Source organism: Ahaetulla prasina, chromosome 8 (genome assembly GCF_028640845.1).
Source record: "Ahaetulla prasina isolate Xishuangbanna chromosome 8, ASM2864084v1, whole genome shotgun sequence".
Taxonomy (NCBI): Eukaryota; Metazoa; Chordata; class Lepidosauria; order Squamata; family Colubridae; genus Ahaetulla; species Ahaetulla prasina.
Genome location: NC_080546.1, coordinates 380,072 through 402,901, shown reverse-complemented (window position 1 = coordinate 402,901; position 22,830 = coordinate 380,072). Strand labels below are relative to the sequence as shown.

The 22,830-nt window shown below is 57.5% G+C and overlaps 3 protein-coding genes across 7 annotated transcripts; all 3 read right to left on the bottom strand.

The window, feature by feature from the left end:
- Positions 1–183: 183 nt before the first annotated feature.
- On the bottom strand, positions 184–6,219 carry MOGS (mannosyl-oligosaccharide glucosidase). 3 transcript variants are annotated; one of them, XM_058191998.1, is made up of 4 exons: positions 6,081–6,219; positions 2,725–2,945; positions 2,174–2,364; positions 184–2,094 (listed from the first exon to the last, which is right to left on the bottom strand). In XM_058191998.1, exons 2-4 carry the CDS (start codon positions 2,938–2,940, stop codon positions 375–377), a joined length of 2,127 nt encoding a protein of 708 aa, XP_058047981.1. In that variant the 5' UTR covers positions 2,941–2,945; positions 6,081–6,219; the 3' UTR covers positions 184–374. The 3 variants fall into 3 exon arrangements, with proteins under 3 accessions (XP_058047981.1, XP_058047980.1, XP_058047982.1); XM_058191997.1 differs by lacking the exon at positions 6,081–6,219 and adding an exon at positions 3,034–4,806; XM_058191999.1 differs by lacking the exon at positions 6,081–6,219 and adding an exon at positions 3,676–4,806.
- LOC131202757 (programmed cell death protein 4-like) lies at positions 4,956–10,688 on the bottom strand. Its single transcript, XM_058192000.1, has 11 exons — positions 10,284–10,688; positions 9,738–10,017; positions 9,546–9,643; positions 9,078–9,191; positions 7,873–8,094; positions 7,682–7,779; positions 7,426–7,540; positions 6,649–6,756; positions 6,329–6,439; positions 6,081–6,220; positions 4,956–5,808 (listed from the first exon to the last, which is right to left on the bottom strand). The coding sequence occupies exons 1-11, from the start codon at positions 10,671–10,673 to the stop codon at positions 5,757–5,759; spliced, it is 1,728 nt and encodes a 575-aa protein (XP_058047983.1). The 5' UTR covers positions 10,674–10,688; the 3' UTR covers positions 4,956–5,756.
- An 845-nt stretch (positions 10,689–11,533) lies between these two features.
- CCDC142 (coiled-coil domain containing 142) lies at positions 11,534–20,682 on the bottom strand. 3 transcript variants are annotated; one of them, XM_058191995.1, is made up of 10 exons: positions 20,235–20,682; positions 18,154–19,452; positions 17,289–17,375; positions 16,983–17,141; positions 16,735–16,892; positions 16,346–16,486; positions 13,873–13,987; positions 13,437–13,614; positions 13,148–13,356; positions 11,534–12,798 (listed from the first exon to the last, which is right to left on the bottom strand). In XM_058191995.1, the coding sequence occupies exons 2-10, from the start codon at positions 19,274–19,276 to the stop codon at positions 12,536–12,538; spliced, it is 2,433 nt and encodes an 810-aa protein (XP_058047978.1). In that variant the 5' UTR covers positions 19,277–19,452; positions 20,235–20,682; the 3' UTR covers positions 11,534–12,535. The 3 variants fall into 3 exon arrangements, with proteins under 3 accessions (XP_058047978.1, XP_058047977.1, XP_058047979.1); XM_058191994.1 differs by lacking the exon at positions 20,235–20,682 and adding an exon at positions 19,904–20,224; XM_058191996.1 differs by lacking the exons at positions 11,534–12,798; positions 20,235–20,682 and adding an exon at positions 19,904–20,224 and having other exon boundaries at positions 13,185–13,349.
- Between the last annotated feature and the right edge of the window lie 2,148 nt (positions 20,683–22,830).

Below are 22,830 nucleotides of genomic sequence, written 5' to 3'. Positions count from 1 at the left end.
TAAGCTGGCTTCAGAGAGCCTGTGGAAGAGCGGCTACTGGGGTTTTGTCTCTTGGCGGTAGCAGTAACCCCCCTCCCTTTTCTATAGGGCCATATGGAGTTGTCACCCACCCCCTCCTGTCCAGCCATTCAAAAACTAGGGATGGCTTTGCTGCCCAGGCTTCCAAAGGAGGGGAGCTAAAGCTTTTAAGCTTCTCGGCTTTATTTCAATATGAAATTGCTTACATCTAGGCACTGCCACTTTACTCTCCGAGTTGAATGCCAACCCTCAAAGCAGGGCAGAGGGAAAGGTCAACGCCCGTGTCCCTTTGCCAGAATCCTGCACCAGCCACTCCAGCTGAGCTGCCCAGGGATACAGGAGCACCAGCGGGCTAATCAGTATTCTTCTGCCATCATGAGCACAACCAGAGCTGACCAGCCCGTGAAGGGATAACACCCTTGCCCGCGTCCTGTGCTGTCGTTATACTGCTCCCAGACATAGCCAGAGTCCAGGTACTGCTGGAGGACGTTGCCAATGACATTGGTGCGCAGCTCATGGTATAGCTTGGCTGCCTCCTCCTGGTAGGGCCCCTCAACTTGGCTATAGTGATGCAAAGCCCGCACTGCAAGGTAGTTCATGTTGATCCAGATGGCTCCCCTCCAGTAAGGGGGGTCGTGCTCTGTGTTGCGTTTGAGGTAGAAGGGGCTGCTACGCGACAGGGAACGCAAGCCAAAGGGTGTCCACAGTTTCTGCTCGTTCTTCATGTCTGCCAGGAGGCTGCCCAGCTGCTGGGAATTGGGGTGCAGGAGCTGCAGCAGCAGGGGGAAGAGGCTCACATAGCCAAGAGCCCCTCCCACAAATTGCAACCGCGGTGACTTGCGGACCACTCGGACCAGCCTTGGAATGGGCAAGGGTTGGCCAGGAGGAGGGGGCCGAAGGTGCTCGCGCTCCAGGGCCACAGCCTGGGTGTGGTTGCCATAGTCAGCAAACGTGCTCAGTCCCTCTGACCAGTGGTGCCGCTCCAGCAGTTCATTGTCTGTGAGCCACTCAGCCATGTGCGTGTAGTCGTTCTCCGCCTCTCCCACCCGTGTGGCCACCTCGGCCATCACAGCGGAGGCTACGGCCATCCAACAGCGCAAATCCAGGTGACGCTCATCCTCCGAGGGGTGGGAGGCCCTGGGATAATCATCCAGCCCAGAGGTCAGGGTTTTAGGGTTCAGGAAAAGCTGAGTGTCCTGGTCCCGGCCACGCCATCGGAAGGTGTAGGGCAAGGGTCCTGCCTGCGTGTGATTGTACCAGCTGTACCAGCTTTGCAGGCGAGGATAAATGCGGCGGAGGTAGCTCTGTTCCACCGCCCCTTGCCTGAGCAGCTGCTGCAACACTAAGAAGAAAGTGGGGGGGTTGCCCGCCTGGCTGTGCTGCACCACAAACTCCAGAGGCACCTTTGCCAGGGCTTCGTCCCCCAGGATCTGCTCGCGGGGAATCCAACCCTCAACATTCATGAGGTCGAACCAGTGAGCCAGCACCTCCTGGCTCAGGGCTGGGTCCCAGCGGGCGAGGAGGAGCTGGTGGAAGCCTTCATCCCACAGGAAGCCCCGGGGAAAGAAGGAGCGGGAGGGCACTGCTGTGAAGAGAGACCCTGCAGGGTACGGCTGGGGGGCCTCTGTGTAGGGGGACTGCACCAGTGAGTGCCCATAGAAGTAGCCCATCCCGCCCAGCATGTTGCTGAGAAGAGCCCGGGCGAAGTGTTGCTCCTGCCCAGAGAAGCCCTTGCGGGAGAGGCCGAAGGTCTCCTCAAAGCGCCGCTCAAAGGCGGCCACACGTTTGTCCAGCTCTTGCGTCAGCGTCTGTGCCAGGAGCCGGTCTGGCCGGTCAGGCACACTGCCTGACTCAAAAGCCACTTCCACGCGGCAGGGCACAGCCACCGTCACCTGGTGAATTAGGAGCTGGCTGCGTAACTCTCTGTCGCCAGCTTGGCTGTGGTACACATCCACGCCAAAGTAATGGCGCTTGGGAAGCCCCGGTGGAGCGTAGGAAAACCGCGAACTCAGGCTCGATTTCACCACGTCAGTCAGGCGATGCAGTCCTTCCGCCATCGCCTGCAGGTGATTGTACCTAGTGGGAGAGAGAAGGTTGTGGGAAATCTCTGTGGGAAAGCCTGGCCCCTCACTCCCTGAGCAACAATGTTCCATACCTGGCATAAAGAGGGATGCCAGCCTCTGTGGTGGGCGGCCTGAATGTCACAGTGAAATTTCCCAATTCTTCTGTCTGTCCTCTTAGTGATGCCAGCCGACTCTTCTCCTTTATAAGAGGCTGCAGTCTTCCTTGCCCATCGGTTGCCATGTAGAAAAGGAGGGAAATGAAGGGGGGCTTGGGCCCCGTCCTCTAAATGCACAAAGATGACACAAGAAAACAGACAACCCCCTTAATTTCTTGCTTCCTTACAGCTGTGGTTGTAACTGGAGTGCCAAGAGAAAAAAACAGCTTTTATTTGCTTCCTTTTACATGGTGTGGAGGAGAGGGGCTTGCCATAAGTCCTTTCCAGTCATCGGAGGCTGCAAGCTGAACTTCCAAGCTTGACCTGGCATGGCAGTTAAGGGCAGCCACGTTGCTCAGGCAAGCAGCCGGAAGGCCACCAACCGCCCTTCTCCCACCGGGAAGGAAGTGGAACAGACGCATCGTAATAAGAAACGTTTCATTCAGGAAATCCGCGCTAGTGGAACAGGCCCCTTTCTCCCCACTCACTTCTGGGCGAACCGTCACTCTCCAGCTCCAGTCTCCGCCGTGCTGCCCGCCGGGACGCTTCACAAACTCCGTCTGCAGGCTGAAGCCCAGGTCTTGGATCTCCTGCACCCCAAAATGGGTGCCGTCGTGAAGCAGCCAGCCGTAGCGAGGGAGGCCGTCGCTCTGTTCGCAGGTGTGCCGCAGCCTCACGTCCCCCTCCAGCTGCTGCAGCCACATCAAGCCTGCGAGAAGGACCCACAAGTGACGGGCGGCAGCAGGCGGGTCAAGGGCCGCCGGGCAGCCGCAACAGCCCCCCTCCCGCCTCCTCACCGGCCACCGGCGAGCGCGGGCTGCGCGTCTTCATGCCGAAGTAGACCTGGGGCCGGTAGGAGCCCCAGAAGCGGGCGGGCGCGGCCGCAGGGCCGGTGCTGCCGGGCTGGAGGACGCGGGGCGAGGCGTGCGGGACCACCAGGCGTGCGGCGGGCCCCCACCGGGCGTAAAGGCCGCAGCCGAGCAGCAGCAGCAGCAGCAACGCCGGCAGCACCAAAAGCGCCGGCCTCGCGCCCCCGCCCGTCCCGTGCTCCCGCCGCGCGGGCCCCCGCTCCTGCGCCCGCACGCCCTCCGGGCCCGCACGCCGCCGCCGCTCGCGCGCCATCCGTCTTCGCGCTCCCCGGCCGGCGCACGCACGCTCGCACCCCGACGTGTCCCTGCGCCTCTCCCGGCAGGCCTCGCGCCGCCTTCGCACCCCGGGGCACTCTGGGAAAGCGAGTTCCCGCCGCTCGGGGCGTAGCCTCGCCCCCGAAGTGGGGGTGGAGTCTGGCGCTCCCGGGGTAGCTTCCTTGTGGCCTCCCGTCCCTCAAGAGGCGGCCTGGCTGCTTCGCTCTTAAGGCCGGAGGCTCAACCGGCGCTCGAGACGGCTGGCTAAGCCCAACGGGGAGCGCAGGGAAGGGGAAGCTGCGCCCAAGCATCCACCTGATTCGGGAGCAGGTCGGCGCCTCTCCCCTCCCTGCCGGTTGCAACCTCGGCCGTTGCTTTGGAGGTGAAGGCGGCTTGTTCGAGAGTAGCCCTGCCTTTCTTGAAGACGATCTTCCCCCGTTTCTCCTCATGATGCAGAGACAAATCTTATCGCAGCTTTTGACAAAGCGACTAAATCACTGAACCAGGGAAATAACAGAATTGGAAGGGACCTCGGAGGTCCTCTAGTCCAAGCTCAAGCAGGAGAAGCCATAGTTTCAGACAAATGATAGCAGTCTTCCAATATTTCAGAGGTGCCACAAAAAGGGAGTCAATCTATTCTCTAAACACCCAAACACAGGACCAGAAGCAACAGATGGAAACTAATCAAGGAGAGATGAGCAATCTGGAACTCCCTGTGAAAACGATCAGTGGAAGGCCTTCCCTTCAGAAACTGAGCGCTCCAAGGATTTGGGAGGATTTTAAGAAGAGATTGGACAGCCATTTGTCTAAAACGGTAGAGGGTCTTCTCTGTGAGCATGGGGTAGAAACCCCCCAAGGTCCTTCCTAACAGTTATTCTGTCAAGATCACAAATGATAATACTGCTTTATATCACACTTTATATCACACTGGTGACAGTTCTGGTCACCATACAAGAGACCCGAGAAAGTATGCAGAGAAGAGCAAGGAAGATGACAGTCTGGAGGCTAAATTTGTATGATGAATGGTTGAGGGAGCTGGGTACGTCTAGCCTATTGAAGAGGAGGACTAGGGGGAGGCATGAAAACTATTATTCAGTACCTGAGGAATCATCAGAGAAGATTGACATTCTCCAAAGCACCAGAGAGCAGGACAAGAAATAATGGGTGGAAGCTTGTTAAAGAGAGTGACAGCCTAGAAGTATGAAAAGAATGAAACAGCTTGTCTCCTGGAGTTGTGGCCACTCCATCAATTAAGGTCTTCAAAAACAGACTGGACAAGTTTGACCAGGATGATGTAAGACTCCTGCCTTGACCAGGGGGTTGGACCATTAGACTCCAGTGGTCCCTTCCAGCCCTATGATTTTATGTTCTAAATCTATAATTTCACAATTGAGCATTTCATGTGAAAACGGCTCTTTCTTTGAATTTATTCAGGAGTTCCAGCTGCACATTGAATCCTGTACATTGGGGGGAAGGAGAGGTTCCTTGTAAGACACCTTACACTCATGTTTTCGTGAGTGAGATGCCACTCTTTACTTCCAAAAACAAATAACCAAATAGCTATTCTGTTTTCAGCAAGAGACAAGATGCCTGAGCCCTTTTGAGTAAACCATTTATTTTAATTTCCCATTAGACTCACCCATCCCTACAACCTTTGCCTGCAAGACCATTAAGCAGTTTGGCACAATTCCCTCCCACACTGATGTCCATTTGTTCAGCCTCTCTGCCAGTTGTGGGCAGTGCCAAGCAGCAGCAGCTCCCCTTTAACCCAGGCAGAATCAGCCCTGTGGTGCTCAGCTGCTCTCTCCTCAGTTCTCAACCCAGCCAGGCCCCCCCTTCCCCCGCTGTGGATGGCAAGGGGGCTTTAAGGGGTCCTGGGAACAGGAGGTTCTTTGGCTGCAGGGAGTCAGCTGTCCTTCCCACAGTGCCTTGGAACTACCTGCACAAGGCAGGAACCAAACCGGTTTGTGCTAGCCAGAGGCTGCGAGGGAAGTGCCCCTCCTCTGCCTTCTCAGCCCTGCTGCCCAGCAGATCCAAACAGCCCCACCACCACCACTGCGACAGTTCCAGCTGGCCTGAGGCTTCCTGAGAGGCACTGCTGGTGGCAGCCGCACTGTGGGAGTGGACAGGTGGATATGCCCTGTGGGAGAATGAGCCTTCCTCTTTCTCCTGCTTCTAGGGAACCATGCCCCCCACCACCATCGGTCAGGCAGAAGTGCATGTCCCTAGCTCACTCCCCACAAAGACCTCCCACCCACTGGACATGCTGCTCAGGGAGGGAGGGGAACAGTGGGTGCTCAGCAAAGGTTTCTAGGCTCCTCTGTTGACTGGCAGGTCTGGCTGGGTTAAAGGCATTGCTGGGGGCGGGGGCAAGCGGGGGTGCTGAAATCTTCCAGTTATTGCTTGATTTGGCCGCCGTCTCCTTCACTGACAAAGCGTTTCCGGCCCCTGAGGAGAAGGAGGGGAGTGAGAGGCCAGGGCAGGATGACCAGCATGTCCTCTGAGCTGTTCACAAGACCATCTGATCCTCTCTCATCTCAACTGGCTGCCTCTTGTGTGCAGAACAGCCCTTAAAGAGGAACATCTGGACACAACATTTTTCTTTAAACAGGCCAGGAAGCTGTTTCACAGATAGTCGGGGGTGGGCGGGCGGTGTCAGTCCTTCCCTGAAGCCAACACGGTTCCCCCCACCCAGGCAAAAAGGCTTGGGTAGGACCTACCGGGCAGGGCAGGTCTCTCTCAGCTGCCTGGTGATGACACCCTCCTCAAAGCAGAGATCCACCATCCGCTCGAGAATGCTGTGGGCCAGCGGCACATCCAGACTGATATCTCCAAGCTCATTGTAGACCCGCTGGAAGCCCTGAATCAGATGGCAAGGGGGAGAGGGGGGCTTGATACAGGCAGGTTCTCAGGAGCCACCACCCTGTGGGTGGCACAAAGGCTCAGCTGGAGCCCCTCCAGGTCTTACCCGGTTCATCTGATCCAGGGTCACCAGACCCGTCTGCCACAGCACTTTCAGCAGCTTCACCATCATGGCAACGGCCGTATCTCCCGAAGACTCCATCACCATCACCACAGCCTGCCACGAACATGGGGGGAGCATGAGCACACAGCAAGAGTGGGCAAGGCAGGGATTGCTGACCATCAGCCCGGAGGCCAGCAAAGCAGGCCCTACTAGGCACCAGCCTACCAAGGAGGCAAGAGCTCCCTGCCTTGCCCTGCCCTGCCTGATCGTGTGTGCTCCCTTCCCACCAGCTTCAGAACAGGAGAGCTCCTGCCCTTCTTTACCTCATAGATAAGCTCATGGTGGAAGTGGGGAACCTCAAGTTGGCGCAGGCAGCGTTCAGCCTCAGACACCTCTCCAGAGAGCAGGTATTCACGCAGCAGGAGGTTCATCTGGGGAAGGGGAGTTAGGGGCTGCAGTCCAGTCAAGTCTTGGGTGCAACTTCTCAAGACTTTTTGGAGGGCAGAAGAGCTCTGCACCAGACCCCAGCCTGGATGGGTTCTGCTTTCAGGATATGATTGCTGGAGTCCCACAGCCCCACCCACCCCCGACTCTTTATAGTTCCTGTACCCCCTTCCCACTTCACAGCACTACGCACAATCCTTCCTGAGGCCCCAAGGACCCTCTCCTTTATTCCATGTATTGGAGCACCCCTTCCTAGGCAGGGAGCAGCTCTGTGTTTCACCAGTGCATTTTAATAAGTCTTATAAACTGGGTTTGGCACTTGCCCATTTAGCTATTTTCAGTACCAAGCTTGAATTCATTAATAAGAACTGTTGCTGGAAATGGTTTCTTATTCTCCTGCAGCCTTGCAATTTTGCAGCCTTTGCTTCCTGAGGCCCGCAGGTCTTTTGCATGCTTGTTTCCCTTGAGCATGGAGCAGCCTCCCTCCCTCCCTCCCTCCCTCCCTCCGCATGCCTGTCTCCAAAGACATTCCACTGTCAGTCACCCCATCTTGAACCCCATGCACTTTGCAGATGGCCAAGCATCCAAGGGCCTCTTGAGAACCGCCAGAGAGGCAGTCAAGGGCAAACTAAGACCCCCCACTTCCAGCTCTTCACCTCCTTGATCAGATGCTTAACTGGCCTCTGGCCGCCCCCCACGCCCCACACATTGTCCAGCCGATTGACGTCTCGTTTGATGCGCAGGAGGACAGCAGCACGATCCAGGGCAGCCCTGCAGGGAAAGAAAAGCATATCCAGCAACCAAGGGAAGAGCCGGGCTGTGTGTTTTGTGTCTCTCACACACTTCCCATTAGCCTGGGGGTGGCCCTCCCTCCACCCGAGTGCATGGCATGCATGAGGCCGGCCTTCTCACCGTGCGTGTTCACAGTCCACACGGCCCTTGTAGCGCTCGAGGAAGTTGAGGGGGAGCGCGTGGTCGGCCACAGCCCGGGCAATGAACTGACCCAGCATCTGCACAGGCAAGACAAGGGGCCTTAAAGTCAGGGGCCACAGTGTTCAGAAGAGGAAAGCCCTCCCCCCTTCCCCTTCCTGGGAAGGACTGACCTGCGGCGCCTCAGGTGTGTCAAGAATGAGGTCGGGAAGGTCGTGCAGCATTCCGTCGAAAGCAGCCGCGATGTCCTCAGCACTCAGCACCTTCCCCACCAAGTCTGAGAGCAGGCGGGAAGTCAGCTCACGATGGCTGGCCTTCCCCTCTAGAGAGAGCACCACAGCCAGCGAGGACACGGCTGCCTTGTGTCCCCCCAAGTTCAGATTCCGAAGCAGCTCCTGATAAAGGAGGGAAGAGGGGTCGGGTGAGGGCTGTGCCTCTACCAGTTGAGGTGTGGCCTCGCTGGGTCCCCGGAGCCCGTCCCATATGCTTCTCAGGGCTTCTGCAAGCAGCAGAGACACTGAGTTTACTCGTCTTGCGTGAAGGATTTAAATTGACTCGCAGGAGCTGCACTTTTAGTAAAGGCAAGATTATCTTCAAAGATAATCACATGATTTAAAAGGCCTGTACAATGCAGAGATACTCATTTCAATGAAAGGCCAAAACACACAGCAGGTCAAACTGCTCCAGAGAAGTCGACCCAATTAAAAGAAACCATCTGTGTTAAAAATTCTATCCAACTTTCAAGATATAAAAGAACTTTTAAAAAGAAACCCGTCAGCTTTTTATGAAGCTTTGGCTTCAGCAAGAGAGATCCTAAGAACAGCCCTCACAGGAGCCCTCAGACCCAGAGGACTGCAAGTCAAGCTAATTTCGGAGGCTGGAGGTGCTGCTTCCATCAGCTCTTCTGCTGGGACCCCACCTGATGCTCCCCTGTGCCAGGAATGCCACCCTGAGCAGTTCCTGGCTTCCCTCTCAAGCAGACTTCCAAGATGATTGAACACAAGTGAGAGGAAACGGGCTTGGAGGAAAGTCCTTGAAGGCAGCACCCTGGCCCAGCCTGAAAGAGCCTCAGAAACGGTCGTCCTTCCTCCTCCCCACTTTCATCAAGACACCCTCTTTCACTTTTTTCTTCTTTTGGCTGGCTCTCCAACTGAATCTCCTGGTTCCACTGTCTGACCGAGTGAACCTGAATTCAGTGATCTCAACTAGAGACAAGTGTACTAATTAGAGCCTCTGGAAGGAAGAGCTGGATTAGACAACCCAGCCCCTCTTTTAGGCTCTGTGCCTGTGGGAGGTCCAGAGGCTCCCTCTTGCAAGTGGGGTGTTCCCTGCCTGGAAAAACTGGGGGGGGGGAGTTTCTACTCCTGCTAAGACTCACCACCACTTCCAGGGTGTCTCCGTGCTCAAAATATTCCAGGACCATCGGCTGCACAGTCTTCTCCAGCTCCTCTTCCTCCAGCTCAGGCACCACCGTGGCATAGACCGTCTTTCCCTAAAAAAGTCCAGCAGCCATTAAAGAGCCCCCTTCCTGGGCTTCCTGCCTAGCCTCTCCTTGGCCTCAGCCCTGACCCTTCAAGAGCTACCTGGCCTCTGGGCCATCACCACTGCCCAAGTCTGCTTCAGCTGGGACCTCCAAGAGAAGAGGCTGAGAACACCAAGCCTCCTGAACAACTAAGAGGCCAGCAGTGGCTTTAAAGGACCCCCCCCAGCACAGTGCCTTCTCCAGCCAGGCCAAGTGGAGGGGCCGTGAAGGCCCAGTGGGCCTTTTTGTTCCTTTCACCCTCTCAGCCGGGACTTCCAAGCTTTGCCCGGGAGGCTTTTTAAACGCAGCCCCCCCAGGCGGTACCTGTGCAGCCTCGTCGTAGTTGGGGTCCCGGGCATCCGGCTCCTGGTAGCTGTAGACAAGCCCAGGCGCTCCCCAGACGCCTTTGCCCCCTGCCCCGCCTGAAAAGAGGGAGGGGGCTGTCAGGCCTGCTCCCCGGGCAGCACCGTCCGAGCTCCAGGGCCGCCCCGCGAACTGGCCCGGGGGCCACCCTACCTTTCTTGGGCAGGCCGCGGCCCTTCCCCATGCGGGACTTGCGGTCGTGGTTCTTGCCCTTCGGGCTGCTGGGCTCCGGCTCCGGCTCCCCCTTTTCGGGGAGGCCTTCCCGAGGAGAATCGCGGGAGGAGGTCCGCCGCAGCCGCCGCTTCCCCTTGGCCTTCAGCCGGGCTTCGTGCAGCGCCTTCTCCTGCAGGCTCCACGGCTGCGCCTCTCCGTCCACCCCCTCCAGCTCCTCGGCCAGCGCATCGGCCGCCTCGCCGCCCGCTCGGTCCGGGACCTGCTGGGGGGAGGGGGCGCAGGCAAGGAGTCAGGCGGGGGACGCAGCCCGAGGAGCTTCCCGCCCAGCCAGCGCTCGCCTTCTGGGCCGCCCGGGAATCGGGGCCGGGGCAGCCGCTCGGCGGGACGGAGCAGGCCGGGGGCCGCTTCCCCGCCGCGCCCGCGGGGGGAGGGGGCGGCCAGGAGGGCGGCCAATGGCAGCGCCGCGGCGGGGAGCCGCCCCCGCCCGGACGGGGCCCAGTGCGCAGGGAGGGGCGCGGCACTTGCCGGCGGGAAGGGGCCGCGCTCGCCCCGTAGCAGCTCCCCCGAACTGGCCGGGATGGCCGAGGCCGACATGAGGAGCGCGAGAGAGAGGCCAGCCAGCCGCTGCCGCCCCGCCCCGCCCCGCCGGAAGTGCGGCCGGAGGAGGCGGGGCCGAGGGCGCCGAGGCTGCCGGAACTGGTAGTCCGGCCGGCGTGGCGCTTTCCCGCAGAGGGCTCGGTCGTGGCTGTCCCGGGAAGCCGTGCTCGCTGCTCCGCCGGTTCCCTCCCGGCCTGGTTGCGGCACAGCCTGTTTCCCAGCGCTTTGGGACACGGTTATCCCAAAGGTGCTTTTTCTCCCCCCCTTCAAAAGGCAACCGGACCTTGTTTTTTTCCTTGAAGACGTTTCGCTTCTCATCCAAAAAGCTTCTTCAGGCAAGAAGGCAAAGGGCTGTTGAAGGGGAAAAAGGATGGGCTCGAACCCCCCGCAATCCCCCAGCCAGCCCGCCCGCCCGCCCTGCGGGAAAGCCTGGCGGGCAGCGCTCGTGATGCCCAACGTCCCCCCTTCCCCATGGACAGCCTCCGTCTCCGGGGCGATCGGGAAAGCGGGACCGTATTCTCCAGCTGCCGTCTCCCCAGTCTTGGCGGGCTCCGCTCAGCCCCACTTTCCCTCCCCCAGCCCAACCACCCCATTTGCCCCGAAGGAAACTCGGGCAATAGCCGTCAAGAACTGCTGCATTGGCGAACCTCTTCGGGGAGGGAGGAAAGCAGGACCTACTGAATCCACCTCCGGGTGGGACCTGGTGTTGCCTGATCGGCCTCTCCCGACACAAAATCCTACCTTTTTCTCAGAATGTATTAAAAGCCTTTTTCTCTTTAAATTCCAGATATGTCTGAGAGGTTTCCTTTCGCTTAAAATCAGAAAAAGCCTGCCGCTCTGTGGTTGGGCAGGTCAAGAATAGCACCTCCGAGGCCTTTGGGGAGGGGGGAACCCAGGCCAGGGTAGTGGGCAGCTTTTCAGTCCAGTCTTGCTGGATCAACTCTTGCATCGATGACATTTGCCAGGTTCAGGCTCAGGGATTGAATAGGGCTGCCTTTGTATACTTAACCAATTTAACCCATGTTCTGTGTCCACACATTGCACCAAACCATAAACTAACCATAGGCTGACTTCATATAACAAAATCAGCCAAGAAAAATAAACCCCAACCAAAGATGACACCGGGTTTCCCCAGAGAGATGCTATCTATAGAACAAACCACCTTGGGAAGCTGCGAGGTATATCATAACCTTTATTTTTTTAGCCTTTCATCTTTCACACAAGATGAATGTAGAAATCAGTAATCTGTTTCTGCCAGGCCAAGATCTCCAAATGTATCACTGACAGCCAGCCTCTGAGGCCATCGGGCCAGGAAGGGGCTCCCGAGTCTCCCTGAGCATCAGGACACCTGCCTGAGCTGCCACCCGGCTGCCTCCTCTGGCCGCCCAGCAACAGTGTAGAGACAAACAGCTGCCAAAAGCTTCAAAAGACCAGCAACCACCCAGGGCTTTTTGGTGTCTGAGAGGTAACAACTTTTGTTAAGGCCAAGACGTTGGATGGTCAGACGCAGATGCCTCAAAGAGGAAAAGGATTTGGAGGGCTAGGGACAAATGGCGCACCTTCAGATCCCTGCCTGAGGAGAGAAAATCTGGCCTCACAGAAGCAGAGACCAAGCCATAACATCTGTGCGTCTCCTGCAAGGCAGGCTGGGCAGGCAGTGGAGGTGGCCAGGCCTTTGCATCACCTGCACAGGCCTCCCCCTCCCCTTCCCAAACACCCCAAGAAATACCCCAATTGCACTTACTAGCACTCGAGTCCCAGATGCCCCCTAAAGGGGAAAGGGTAACAGAACCAAGACGGTGAGTGTCCTGCAGGACCAGCCCCTCACCTGGCTCCCTCCTCTTTCAAGCAGAAGGCGGCCCAGGAGCCAGACCAGTTGTTCCCACATCCTACAGCCCAGCCCAGCCTCTTTCATCCTGCAGAATGCCCAGCCAGGACGAGGAATTGCTCTGAGTCAGAGCAAGAGGCTGCTTCTTGTGGATTTGCTCATCAAAATCGGGGGGTGGGGGTTTGCATAATCTTGCTGGAGCAAGAAAGCCCTCCTTCCCACAACTCCAGCCCCCACTTTCAGGGAGGCTGGAAGGCCCAGCAACTCAGACGTCCCAAAGGAGGGAGGGCTGTTTCATGCAGGGCAGGCAGAGATCAGGTGCTGGAAAGCCAGCTGGATCCACGGCTGCTGCTCAAGCCTCTGAAGGGTGGTTCATGCATGAGAGGGCGGGCATCCACCAGTGGCGGGCCCCATGCAGCCGCAGCGCCAGCCACTCCTGCTGGGCCAGGCTCAGGTAGGTCTCGGAGCTTGTGCCACCCCCTGGGGCACGGCTCAGCAAGTCAGCTGCCCAGCTCTCTGGCCCAACTCGAGCATGGACGGACAGCCCTTCCAGGTGTTCCAGGTTGCTCAGGCTGCCTGGGCTGCCATGCCACGACCGCATCCGATCACGTGAGCCTGAAGTGGAGGAGGAGGAAGTGGGGGGGACTCAGCAGAGGCAGCAGGACAAAGGCCACCAAGCAAGAGAGCCAGCCATGGCAAGAACCCTGGGCAGCATAGATTGGTGAGCACTAAGAGCTCTTGCACTGGGGTATCTGGGGCTCTTTCCCAGCCATGCCAGCCATGCCCAGCTCTTTCCCCTGAGCTGGGACCCTTCTGTGGCCTGTGGCTCCAAATCCCAGCCTTTGCCCATTCCACTCTAGCCAGTCAAGTGCCCCCCTTCCATAGGGCCACATGGATGAGAGGGCAAAGTACCCACCACCCTCCTGCAGCTCTGCCTCCCACAACCCCCCCCGGCGGCACTCACAGCACTTCTGCAGGGTGTCCCAGGTGCGTGAGGACAAGGTGCCCTTGCTGGGCTGCTGGAGGAGGCAGGCGACAGCGTTGTCCATTTGTTGGAAGACCCGAAGGGAGAAAACCAGCTGCTTCACCTCTGTGGGCAGCTCATACTCCTCCAACTGCAGGGCTCTGCGCACTAGATCGAAGTCCCGCTTCAGCTGCAGGGCTCCCTGGAGGCTGAAAGGGTCAGTTGACAAAGGGTGTCTGCTGGCCGGACCAGCCCACCCAGCCAAAGGCTCTCCGACAGGCCAACTCACCTGAACTTGATCTTCTGGGCCAGAATGTGCTCCATCCAGACTTCCAAGAAGGCCGTTGTGACCTGGCTGAGGACCAGAGCCTGAGAATCCTGGGGCAGCCACCGGACGCCTTGCAAGACTGGAGCTAGGACAGCTTGGGCTGCAGCCTGGGCATACTCACTGGCAGCGGAAGGCGGCTCTGCAAGGACAGGGCAAGGGAGGGCAGGCGCAGTCAGAGGCAGGCAACGGCTGCTGTCCCTCTTCAGCACCCGGTCCCCCCACCCCTTGGGATGGTCTGCAAATCCCCTCCTTGCTGTTTGAAGGAGAGCCACATGTTCCAGGATGTGCAAACCCTCCTGCTGGTCAGAGGAACAGGTTTGGCCAGCCTGAATGAACCACCAGTGCCCAGCCTTGCAAAGAGAGCCCTAGACCTCTGCCACCTTCCGTTCACGCATACCTGCCTGGAGGGCGAGACGCCAGTATTTGCCAAGCGGCATGGCCTGTCCAAAGACCTCTGCTGACACACGTCTGCAGTCCAAACAAAACAACTCCAGCACGTCATTTGCAAAAAGCTGTGGGTGAGAAAGGGTGGCATGTGCAACTCTGGACTGCCTCATGCCACTATCCTGGCCCAGCCCCAGGCCTGCCCATGCCAGGAACCCAAGTTTGTTTTCTCCTGCATTCTCCTCCTCCTCCTCCTCCAGGCTCAAGACATCAGTGAGGTCTTTAGAGCCCCACTCCCCCGCTTTGCCCAGGGAACAAACTCAACTGCCCCACTTCTGCCTGGGCCCACCCAGTCAAGGAACTACCTTCTCTGTGAAATTGCCTTGATCTGTCGGAAAATCTCTTGTAACATTAAGCTGGAACCGGCCTTCCTGCAGCCCACAATATGGTGTATCTGGGAGGCTGCAAGCTCAAGCCAGCTGATGACTTTGGGCCAGTCCCCTTTCTTGGCTGGATCCACCCCACCGGATAGTTGGGAGACATTGGAGGAAGAAGTATTATTTGCACCAGCTTGAGTTTCAGAAAGCAAGGCACAGAAATGAAGTACTGTAAATAAATCTACACTTCTATATTCTTAGGGGTGGCTGAGAAGAATTGTGAACAATTTCTGGGACCTTCTGTGAGTTTTTGAAGAGTTCTTCTGCACACTCCAGTCTTCTCATCCCAAGATCTGGCTTCTAGCCCTTTAACTGCCCTTATTACTTCTCTATAACCAGCTTCTTTGACCGGATCCTCCTCAGAAATTCCAAGCCAAAGTTTCACCAGCCGAGCATCACCTGGGAGCTCCTGACCAGAGCAAACGGGAAACAAGCACACCAGGCCGGAGCCACCTCAGGCAGAGAAGAAAGCCTCGCAGAAAGGCTCAGGGCTCCGGGAGGGAGGAAGGGAGGGAGGAAGGGAGGGAGATTCCCCTGGGGAAGCAAGAAAAGCTCCTTAGGACAGTCAGAGAAGAAAAACTGGGGAGGAGAACAAGGGGAAGCTGTGAGTCCAGGAACAAGAGATCAGGTTCCTCTCTGGGCCGACTGAGGCCAGCAACTGGCAGCAGCTCTCAGGGCCACCCACAGCTCTGCAGAGCAGGTAAGCCTTGCTTCCCCCCCCCCCCACACACACACCCACAGGCCCCAGAAATTCAAGGGCGACTCAGGAAGACCAGCAAGGGAGGAGCCAAGCCTCATGTGATGTCTCCTCTGCCAGGGTTAGCGTAGCAGAGAAGCTGCCAAGATCTTTCAACCAAGCTGTAATTAACAAAAGACCCATCTGGGAGTGAACAAGGTTGTGGTGAGACCTGACTGGCTCTCCAGAGACTTTGAGGAAACACGGAAGGCTGCCAAAGTTTTGCTGAGTCTTTGAAGGGGTGGAAAGTGACAGACTACATAGATGTTGCCAGCAAGGCAGGTTTTCTTCCTTGAGCGTGGGCTCTGCTACCTCCCCCCACAAGAAGGCTAGAGGGGCCACTTCTCACAAAGACTGAGGACAGGTTCTGTAGGCACCTCACCAATTTCAGCAAGTGGTGGACATTAAACTAAAGAAAAAAAAGGGGAGGAGGGCTAGAAGAGTCTAGAATTCAATATAAGAACAGGACTTCCAACACAGTGGAGAAAGCAGCAAACAGGATAGTAAACACTAAATAGGATACTAAAAGGTGCCGATTGAAAAGCTTAGCTCTTCAAAGAAAAAAGGGGAGACATTTAAAGTTATCAGATACTGCCGAGAACATGTGAGGAAGGGCTCAGAATGAGCTGCAGCCTGCAATAAATGCCTCCAACGGCAAAAAAGGAATATTTCCATAGATCGGGAGCCAAGTGGGGGGGCTGCCAGGGAGGTCATCTGCTTGACCTTAGCAAAGTGTTACAAATTTTAAAGGGGACTGCACCCCTACATGGAGGACTGAGTGCTCTAATATGGGTAACTGTTGCTATGCCTTGAATTACAAGGTTAACGACACTGATTACCAGGAGTGGAAGGGGCCTCTCATTCTCTGGTTGAGGCCCGCTAGCTTCTCCAGGGCATTCAGTTGCCCCCCACCCCCCACAAACTAGAGCAGCCGAAGATGAAATCAGGCTAAGGGCTCTTCTGATGAACTTATCATCTCTTCACCCACAAATAACTAGGGGAGGCAGACCCTGGTATGCAGCATTGCTCCTCTTGCTGCTGCTGCAGCTGCCCTGAAGAAGTAAGTGGAGAGGATGAAGGGAAGCAACGTGGAGTTTCTGCCTCCACCAAAACAGCTGAGATTTCAAGCAATGGAGACCAGAGCTGACTTTCAAGCATCCTTATGGGCCTGCTAGGACCAGGGTTCCTGCACAAAGGTAGAAAGCCTATGGCGGCATCTCCTGACCTTGTTGGACTCCTCAATTGCCCCAATAGACAACAACCTTCCTGGGCCACAGGCTCCTCACTCCAGCTCTCCAAGGCCACAGGCTTACTTGGATGCTGGTGATTGCCGAATGGACTTGCAGACTCAGCTCCCGCTCCCGATGAGAGGCCAGAGGGCTCTGCTTCCACCTGTCCTCCAAGAAGGCTCTGCTCACCAGCACCAACATCTTCCTGGCTTCAGTTTTCAGCAGCTGCAAGAAAAAAGCTTCTGTCCTTGCAGGTTACAACAAGGAACTTCCTTTGGGGCTCCCACCCAGGCAGTCCTCTCATCTCAACCACCCTTCTTCTGGAACGCTTGCATGGCGAGGCCCATCAAAAACTCCTGTCTTTGGAATAGTGAGTTCCAGAAGGCCTCCTTCCAGGCTCCATTGGATACAATACAACCGAGGAAAACCGAGGCCTGCTTCTGTCAACTGCGGGCTAGGAGGGCTCAGGTTACCTGCAGATCCCCTTGGACCACAAGGAAGAACTGGCCGAGGGACCAGGAGGCCAAGTACTGGTAGGCTTTGCTCATGGTCCAGTAGGAAGAGGCATGGCAGGTAACCACCGCAAGAGAAAGCAGATGCAGATGGAAGCTGGCAGGGATCAGGTGCTGCCCTGTGAAAGAGAAACCAGCTCAGCTGGCAAAGAGCCCTCCCCACCTGCCTCCCCTTAACACCAAGGCAAAGAACAAGCTGAAAGACCCACCTGGGCCACTATGGAAAGGCTGGATCTCCAGGCATCTCAGGCTAAAGGCCAGGAGCAGGAAGAGGCTCTGCAAAACCTGCCCTGTCTGGCTGCAGGCCACAGTCGTGGGCTTGGGAAAGCATCTGTCCACAAGGCTGGAGCCCAGAGCGTGGCAGAACCCTGGGCAAAGAGGGTCGGAATGCAGTTCTCCCTGCATCAGTAACCCTGATGGCTCCCAAACAGGATGGGAATTGGCCCAACCTGAGCCATCACAACCCAGGCTGCCCACAGCCCACCCACCCCGACTCTCCCCCATGAGGACCCTACCTGGGTCCCATTGCCACAGGGCATCACGCTTGAGCAGGCAAAGTGCCACATCCTTCAGTTCCTCTGCAGCCTCCACAGGCAGGCAAGCTGGAAGCAGAAACAGACGTTCATGATAGTTTCAGTCTGACAGGAGGCAAAGCCTTTGTTCGTCCTGGGAAAGACGAAGGAGGGCAGAACTTCATGGGGCAGGTAGAGAGTCTGAGAGCAGGCAGGCGGGGCCCTCCTGGGGGACATTCCCTGGCATCGGGGAGGTTGAGGTGGAAGGTCTGAGAGCTGCCAAATTCCAAAGCGTTCATCAAAATGACCAACATGCATAGCTATGCAAACTCCACCCTGTGCTTCATGAAGCACGCATAAAAGGGCCTATGTGGATGTCAACACACACAAGGTGTCCAAAGCTTCACAGTCCCCTCCATGGAAGGCACCTCTGCCGCCCACAGAACAGGAACTCTGAGTGGAGAATGTTCTTGGAAGAGAAGCCCTCCCCATGCCGAAAATAGAAACACCCCAACTTGGGGACAGGCAGAGAACAAGCCACATCTCCTCCAGTCGCACTTATTGGGGCCAAGATGGCAACACTTGTGCTGGGAAACGTTTTGAGTGTCACACAGCCAAAATCCACTCAAGAGAAAAAATCCCACGAAATATTCCACTGGCAAGAAACAAATATCTCCAGAAAATGGGAATCCTGCTGCCATGCTACATTTCTTACACTATCTGAATGCTTGAGGATCCAGTCTTCATCTGACCAGGGCAGACCTCAGACAGGCAGAGCCAGGGCCCAAGGAGGCATTTCAAGGTCCTGCAGAAACCTCTGGAGCTGCCTGCATCTCCCTGACCTCCCCTCCCCCCGTGCCTGACTTACCCTCCACCAGAGCGTCGGTCACCTGCTGGCCCAGGGCAGCCCCGGCTCCCCTATGAAACCGAGCCCGGTGCGCTTGGAGCTCCAGCTGGCGCACCCAGGAAATTGACACTGCTTTCCAGAAGAGGGGCCGGTATTCGGCGCAGAGCATTGCAGCCGCTTCGGCAAAGGAAGCATCCAGCCAATCAGAAGACTTCCACCTGGGGAGTGGGGTAGGGGCCAGGGCCTGAGCTGCATCGGGGGGCCCCTGGGGCTGGTCCCATTTGGGCCGGTGGAGGAGGCGATGTCTCAGGCCGCCAGTAGATGCAAGCAATTCTGGCAGCAGAGCTGTGACCGCCGCCTCCTCCTCTCGGCACAAGGTCTGCAGGTGTGCAGGGAGGCCCTCACCCGCCCCAGAAGTATCAGCGGCTGTGGGCCTTGGATTGCTGGTCCCTGCCTGCTGCCAAGGGAGCAGCAGAGACAGTCTCTCGCCGGCCAGGCGTCCTCTTTCAGCAGCCAAGACAGCCAGCACCCTCTCCACAGAGAAGGCCTGCACCCCTTGTTGCCCTGGAGCCCCAGGCCCCGGCTTGGCTCCCTGCAGGCCCCACTCGCTCAGCCCCTGGTTGTAGCTCTCCAGGCCCCGGAAGGCCTCTGAGAGCAGAAGGATGGGGGCAGGGGCCGAGTGCTGCAGCAGGGCCTCCAAGCATCTCTCCAGGAGGCAGAGCGCCTGCAGGGCCAGCACCCTGAGGGACTGCTTCATGCGCTGCACAGCCTCAGGCTGCTGAAGCAGCAGGGGCCTCAGCCAGGGGTCCCTGTGCAGGTGGCACTGCAGGCAGCCCCAGTGAGAGGTGTGAACCCGCAGCTCCTGGCAGAGTCCCCGCAGCAGGAGGCCCCCATCAGTGCTCTGCCTGCTGGCCGGTGTCAGAAAACAGCACTCAGCTTCCATCAAGCGGCGCACAAAGTCAGAAGCCGCTTTAAGGCGCCGGCAGTAGTGCCGAGCTAAGCGCAAGCAATGTTGGTGTTGCAGCAGGTTGTCCACTGTCTTGCGCTGATGGGCCACACTGCTTCCCCTGGCCCAGTAGGAGAAAGCCCCCCTGGCCGGATCTGGGACCGCTTGGAGGCCTGGTGTGCGCAGGCAGCAGCTCATCCCCAGGTAGGTGTTGTCTGCTTGGGCCAGGTGGGCCAGGCTGCCGGGCACCTCCTCACCCTCCTCCTCTTGATCTGCACTGCCAGGCTGAGCCAGAAGCAGGTGATGCGTGGGCACGTGCGTGGGCACTTCTGCTTCAGGGAAAGGCCTGGTGATCTCTGCCCACAAACGGGACCCTGTGGGGACAACAAGGGGTGCCTGGGTTTGTCACCCGCTCCCCACCACAAAACAGCTGCTTTCAAGACCTCCACCCTCCGGCCTCCCCAAGTGTTGATGCTCTGGCTGAGGTCCTGGAGCAGAAATAAAGGCCCAGGGGGAGAAGCCCCTCCTCGGTGCCCCCCCCCCCCCGCTTCTGCAGGGAAGGCCTCCCGGACAAGCAGGCCATTGCCTTCCTGGCGGGGGAGTCTACCTAGAGAAAAAAGGGGGAGCCCCGCGGAGAGCAGCCCCGGGTCCGTTGCCCTCACAGTAGAGCCCCGAGAGGAGGCCAAGGCAACCCCCTCCCCGGCGTCTTCCAGAAGCGGGAAGGGGCCTCCCCTTGAGTCCCCGCCGCGCTTCAGCCGGAGGCTTCTGGCAGGCGTCGGAGCCAGTGGGCACTGGAGCGCAGCCCCAGCTTATGCGTCGGCCTACCAGGCCCGGCGTCCCGCCGCCCGCGATGCTCCATAACGCAGCGCCCTCTTCCGCGGGGCGCTCCGGGGAGAGAGGGGCCGCAGGGAGGCCCCGAGGGGCTGGGGATGCGCTGGTCCTTCGGGCGGGCCAGGCAGCCCGCCGGGCCTGGAGCCGCCACTCTTCGCCGGAAGCGCCGTTGCCGGGCGGTTCGGCTCCAGGGGCGGGGCGGGCAGCAGGGCTGGCGGGCGGCCAGCTGAGCTGAGCGGCAGAGGCGGGGAGCCCGGAGCGGTCGGCGAGAGGCATCCCCAGATCTGGGGCCGGAGCGCGGCCGGCATCCCGAGCCCGGCCTTACCGCGGGTGACGAGCCCTAGCCTGGCGGCCCGGCTGCTGCGCGGCTGCTTTTCCCGGAGGTTTCGTGGTTTCTGCGTTTTCTAGCGTTTTTTGGTTGCGTTTCGTGCCCTGAGCAGAAAGTTTCAAACTGAAGTCGCGGGGCGGCTGCGAGGCCTCCGGGCAGGCGGAAGTCCAGGCGGGGTGAAGAACTGGGAGGGGGCGGTGCGAACCCCCCGTTAAACGCAGCAGCAGCAGCCCCGCCTTCGGAAACCCCTCCTGCCCCAATTCAGTCAAGGGCGCCCGCGATCACCGCGCTGGTTTTAGATGTTTAAGGCGCTTATTTTTGCAAGCATGCTGCTTCCTCCGTTTCCCCTTCAACCACCACCGTGAGGTGGATTAGGCTGAGCGGCGGATCCCATTCCCTTCCCCACCGCTGCCAGAGCAGCAGGATCTCATGTCCTGTGCAGGAAGGCCCGAGTACGGTGCCAAGAGTACGGCGCATCCGGGAAACTACCGTTGCTCCTGCACTTGAGACCCATCTCAAGGATGTCATCGGGAGCCTCTAGGGAAGACCCCACAAACTCCATTCCCTTCTTTTTTGTTCATGGCCTAATGTGTTAGGTAACCTCTCCACCTATCGAGTTTATGATCCAGTTTGTTATACAGACCCTTTAAATTAGGTAAAGGCCCCAATTCCCCCTTATACTCCCTTATATTCCCAGAGTGAAACCGTCCTGGGAATCAGGCTGGAAGCCCCAGCCTCTCCCTGGGCCTTGAAGGACACCTGTGCAAGCAAGAGCCCTGGCCTGGTGTGAAGGTAGCCACTCTGGGGGGCTCCTGGCCAGATGGTAAGAAAGGACGTCCTGGTTTCCCTGGCTTTAATGAAGGGGGGTGTCCCCCCAAGTCCTTTCCCACCAGCACAATTGCTCCTAACAACTTTTGCTCTTCATTGGGTCATCTGGCTTAGTTGTTTCATTGTATTTGATTTGATTTTCATCCTTCGTAGTTCCAATTTGAATTTAACATTAATTCTGTTCTCATTATAGATTAGTAGTTTTATGATTGTTTGGCATAGGAATATTGTACTATGTTGTGTGTTTTAATATTATGTATGGTGGAACTATAAACTCTGACTCAGCAGACAACCGGAGTAGTATAATTACCAAGGTTTTAGTTCCATTGCAATATAAACATGTGAAATATAGGGGAAGGAAAACTCAAAATATTAATATATTCATCTAAAACACACAGCCAGTTTCGTGTACTGGTTGAAATACCAGGCTAGAAACCTGAGAGCCCAAGTTTTAGTCCCAAAGCCAGCTGGGTGACCTTGAGCCAGTTACTCCCTCCTGTTGTAGGAAGCAGACAGTGACAAACATGGTAAATGTAAGTGATCTATACAATAAAATAATTTTCAATGATCAACATTTTTTATTCTCTCAGCATTTTTCAGACTAGCAAGAAACAAAGCAGGATACTAACTTCCAGGACGGATGTTACAAGAAATAAACACTTGAAACGTCTTAAGGGTTAAAAGAGATGCTGTCAGTCCAAGCAGTCTCAGCCCTGTTTTTCATCCAATACATTTCAAAGAAACAAAAGACAAGAAACAATGGATGGAAACTGATCTAGGAGAGAAGCAATCTGGAATTAAGGAGAAACTTCCTAACAGGGAGGACAATTAATCAGTGGAACAGCTTGCCTTCAAAAGTTGTGGGTGTTCCATCACTGGAGGTTTTTAAGAAGAGACTGGACTGCCACCTATTTAAAATAATGTAAGGTCTCCTGCTTGAACTGGGGGCTGGACTAGAAGACCTCCACGATCCCTTCCAGCTCTATTCTGATTGAAATATATCCGCATTTACAAAAAGAAGGGGACACCCCAACCAAAAGCCACCCCCGGAAAGCCAAAATACAGAATAAGCCGCCGTATAAGCCTGCCCTGCAGGGCCCAGTTTCCTGAGTTTAGGAACATCCGAGGCAACTGAAGGCCTAGAACCGAGCCTTCACCCTGGTTTGCAGGGTTGGCAGGTTGTGCCAGTCCAGGAGGCCCTTCTGTTCACACGCAGGAAATCTGGGGCTGCTGCGGTTGAGGCTGTTTGGCTGCAGGCAGCGAATCAGGGGACTATCCCTCCGCCAGCAATACCCCGCCGCCGCCCAGCCCGGGAGACCCTCTTTCTCCGCCCGCCAGGCGTAGCGCTTCCGGAGGCTGAAGTGAAGCCTTCCGAGGACCGATGGCGGAGGGAGCCGCTCTCTCCCGGGGCGATGCCCCCGTCCGTCCCCCAAGGACACCTGAAAAGCGGACCCCGTCGGGTGTTCCCGGGGTGGGGGGAACCGAGGCCCGTGTCTGTGTCTATATTCGCCTGAGTCGCGGGGAGCCCGTCGCACAAACGGCTCTTCTCCTTATTCTCGCGGTCGCGGCCACTTGAGAGGGCGCCGGTTCAACTGTAGCCTTCGCCCTCCCACTCCCCATCAGGCGCTCTTTGCGCATGCTCCCATGCGTTCACGCAGCAGGCCCCGCCCTTTCTCCGCCGTCGAGCCAGACTGGCGGCTTCTCGCTGCCTGCCGGAAGGAGGCCGCGCCTTCCGCTTCCGGAGGAAAGGCCGCCGATGCCCGCG

Coding starts and splice junctions, on each gene's coding strand:
- LOC131202757 (XM_058192000.1), bottom strand. CDS start 10,673: ATGAGAAGCGAAACGTCTTCAAGGAAAAAAACAAGGTCCGGTTGCCTT. Junction 10,018..10,283: donor AGCGCGGCCCCTTCCCGCCG/GCAAGTGCCGCG, acceptor TCCCCCCAGCAG/GTCCCGGACCGAGCGGGCGG. Junction 6,440..6,648: donor ACCATGAGCTTATCTATGAG/GTAAAGAAGGGC, acceptor TGTTCGTGGCAG/GCTGTGGTGATGGTGATGGA.
- CCDC142 (XM_058191994.1), bottom strand. CDS start 19,937: ATGGAGCATCGCGGGCGGCGGGACGCCGGGCCTG. Junction 17,142..17,288: donor CCTGTGGCAATGGGACCCAG/GTAGGGTCCTCA, acceptor CTCTTTGCCCAG/GGTTCTGCCACGCTCTGGGC. Junction 12,799..13,147: donor GGACACCCTGCAGAAGTGCT/GTGAGTGCCGCC, acceptor CCTCCACTTCAG/GCTCACGTGATCGGATGCGG.
- MOGS (XM_058191997.1), bottom strand. CDS start 3,358: ATGGCGCGCGAGCGGCGGCGGCGTGCGGGCCCGGAGGGCGTGCGGGCG. Junction 2,946..3,033: donor CCCGCGCTCGCCGGTGGCCG/GTGAGGAGGCGG, acceptor TCCTTCTCGCAG/GCTTGATGTGGCTGCAGCAG. Junction 2,365..2,724: donor GAGTGACGGTTCGCCCAGAA/GTGAGTGGGGAG, acceptor TTGTGCATTTAG/AGGACGGGGCCCAAGCCCCC.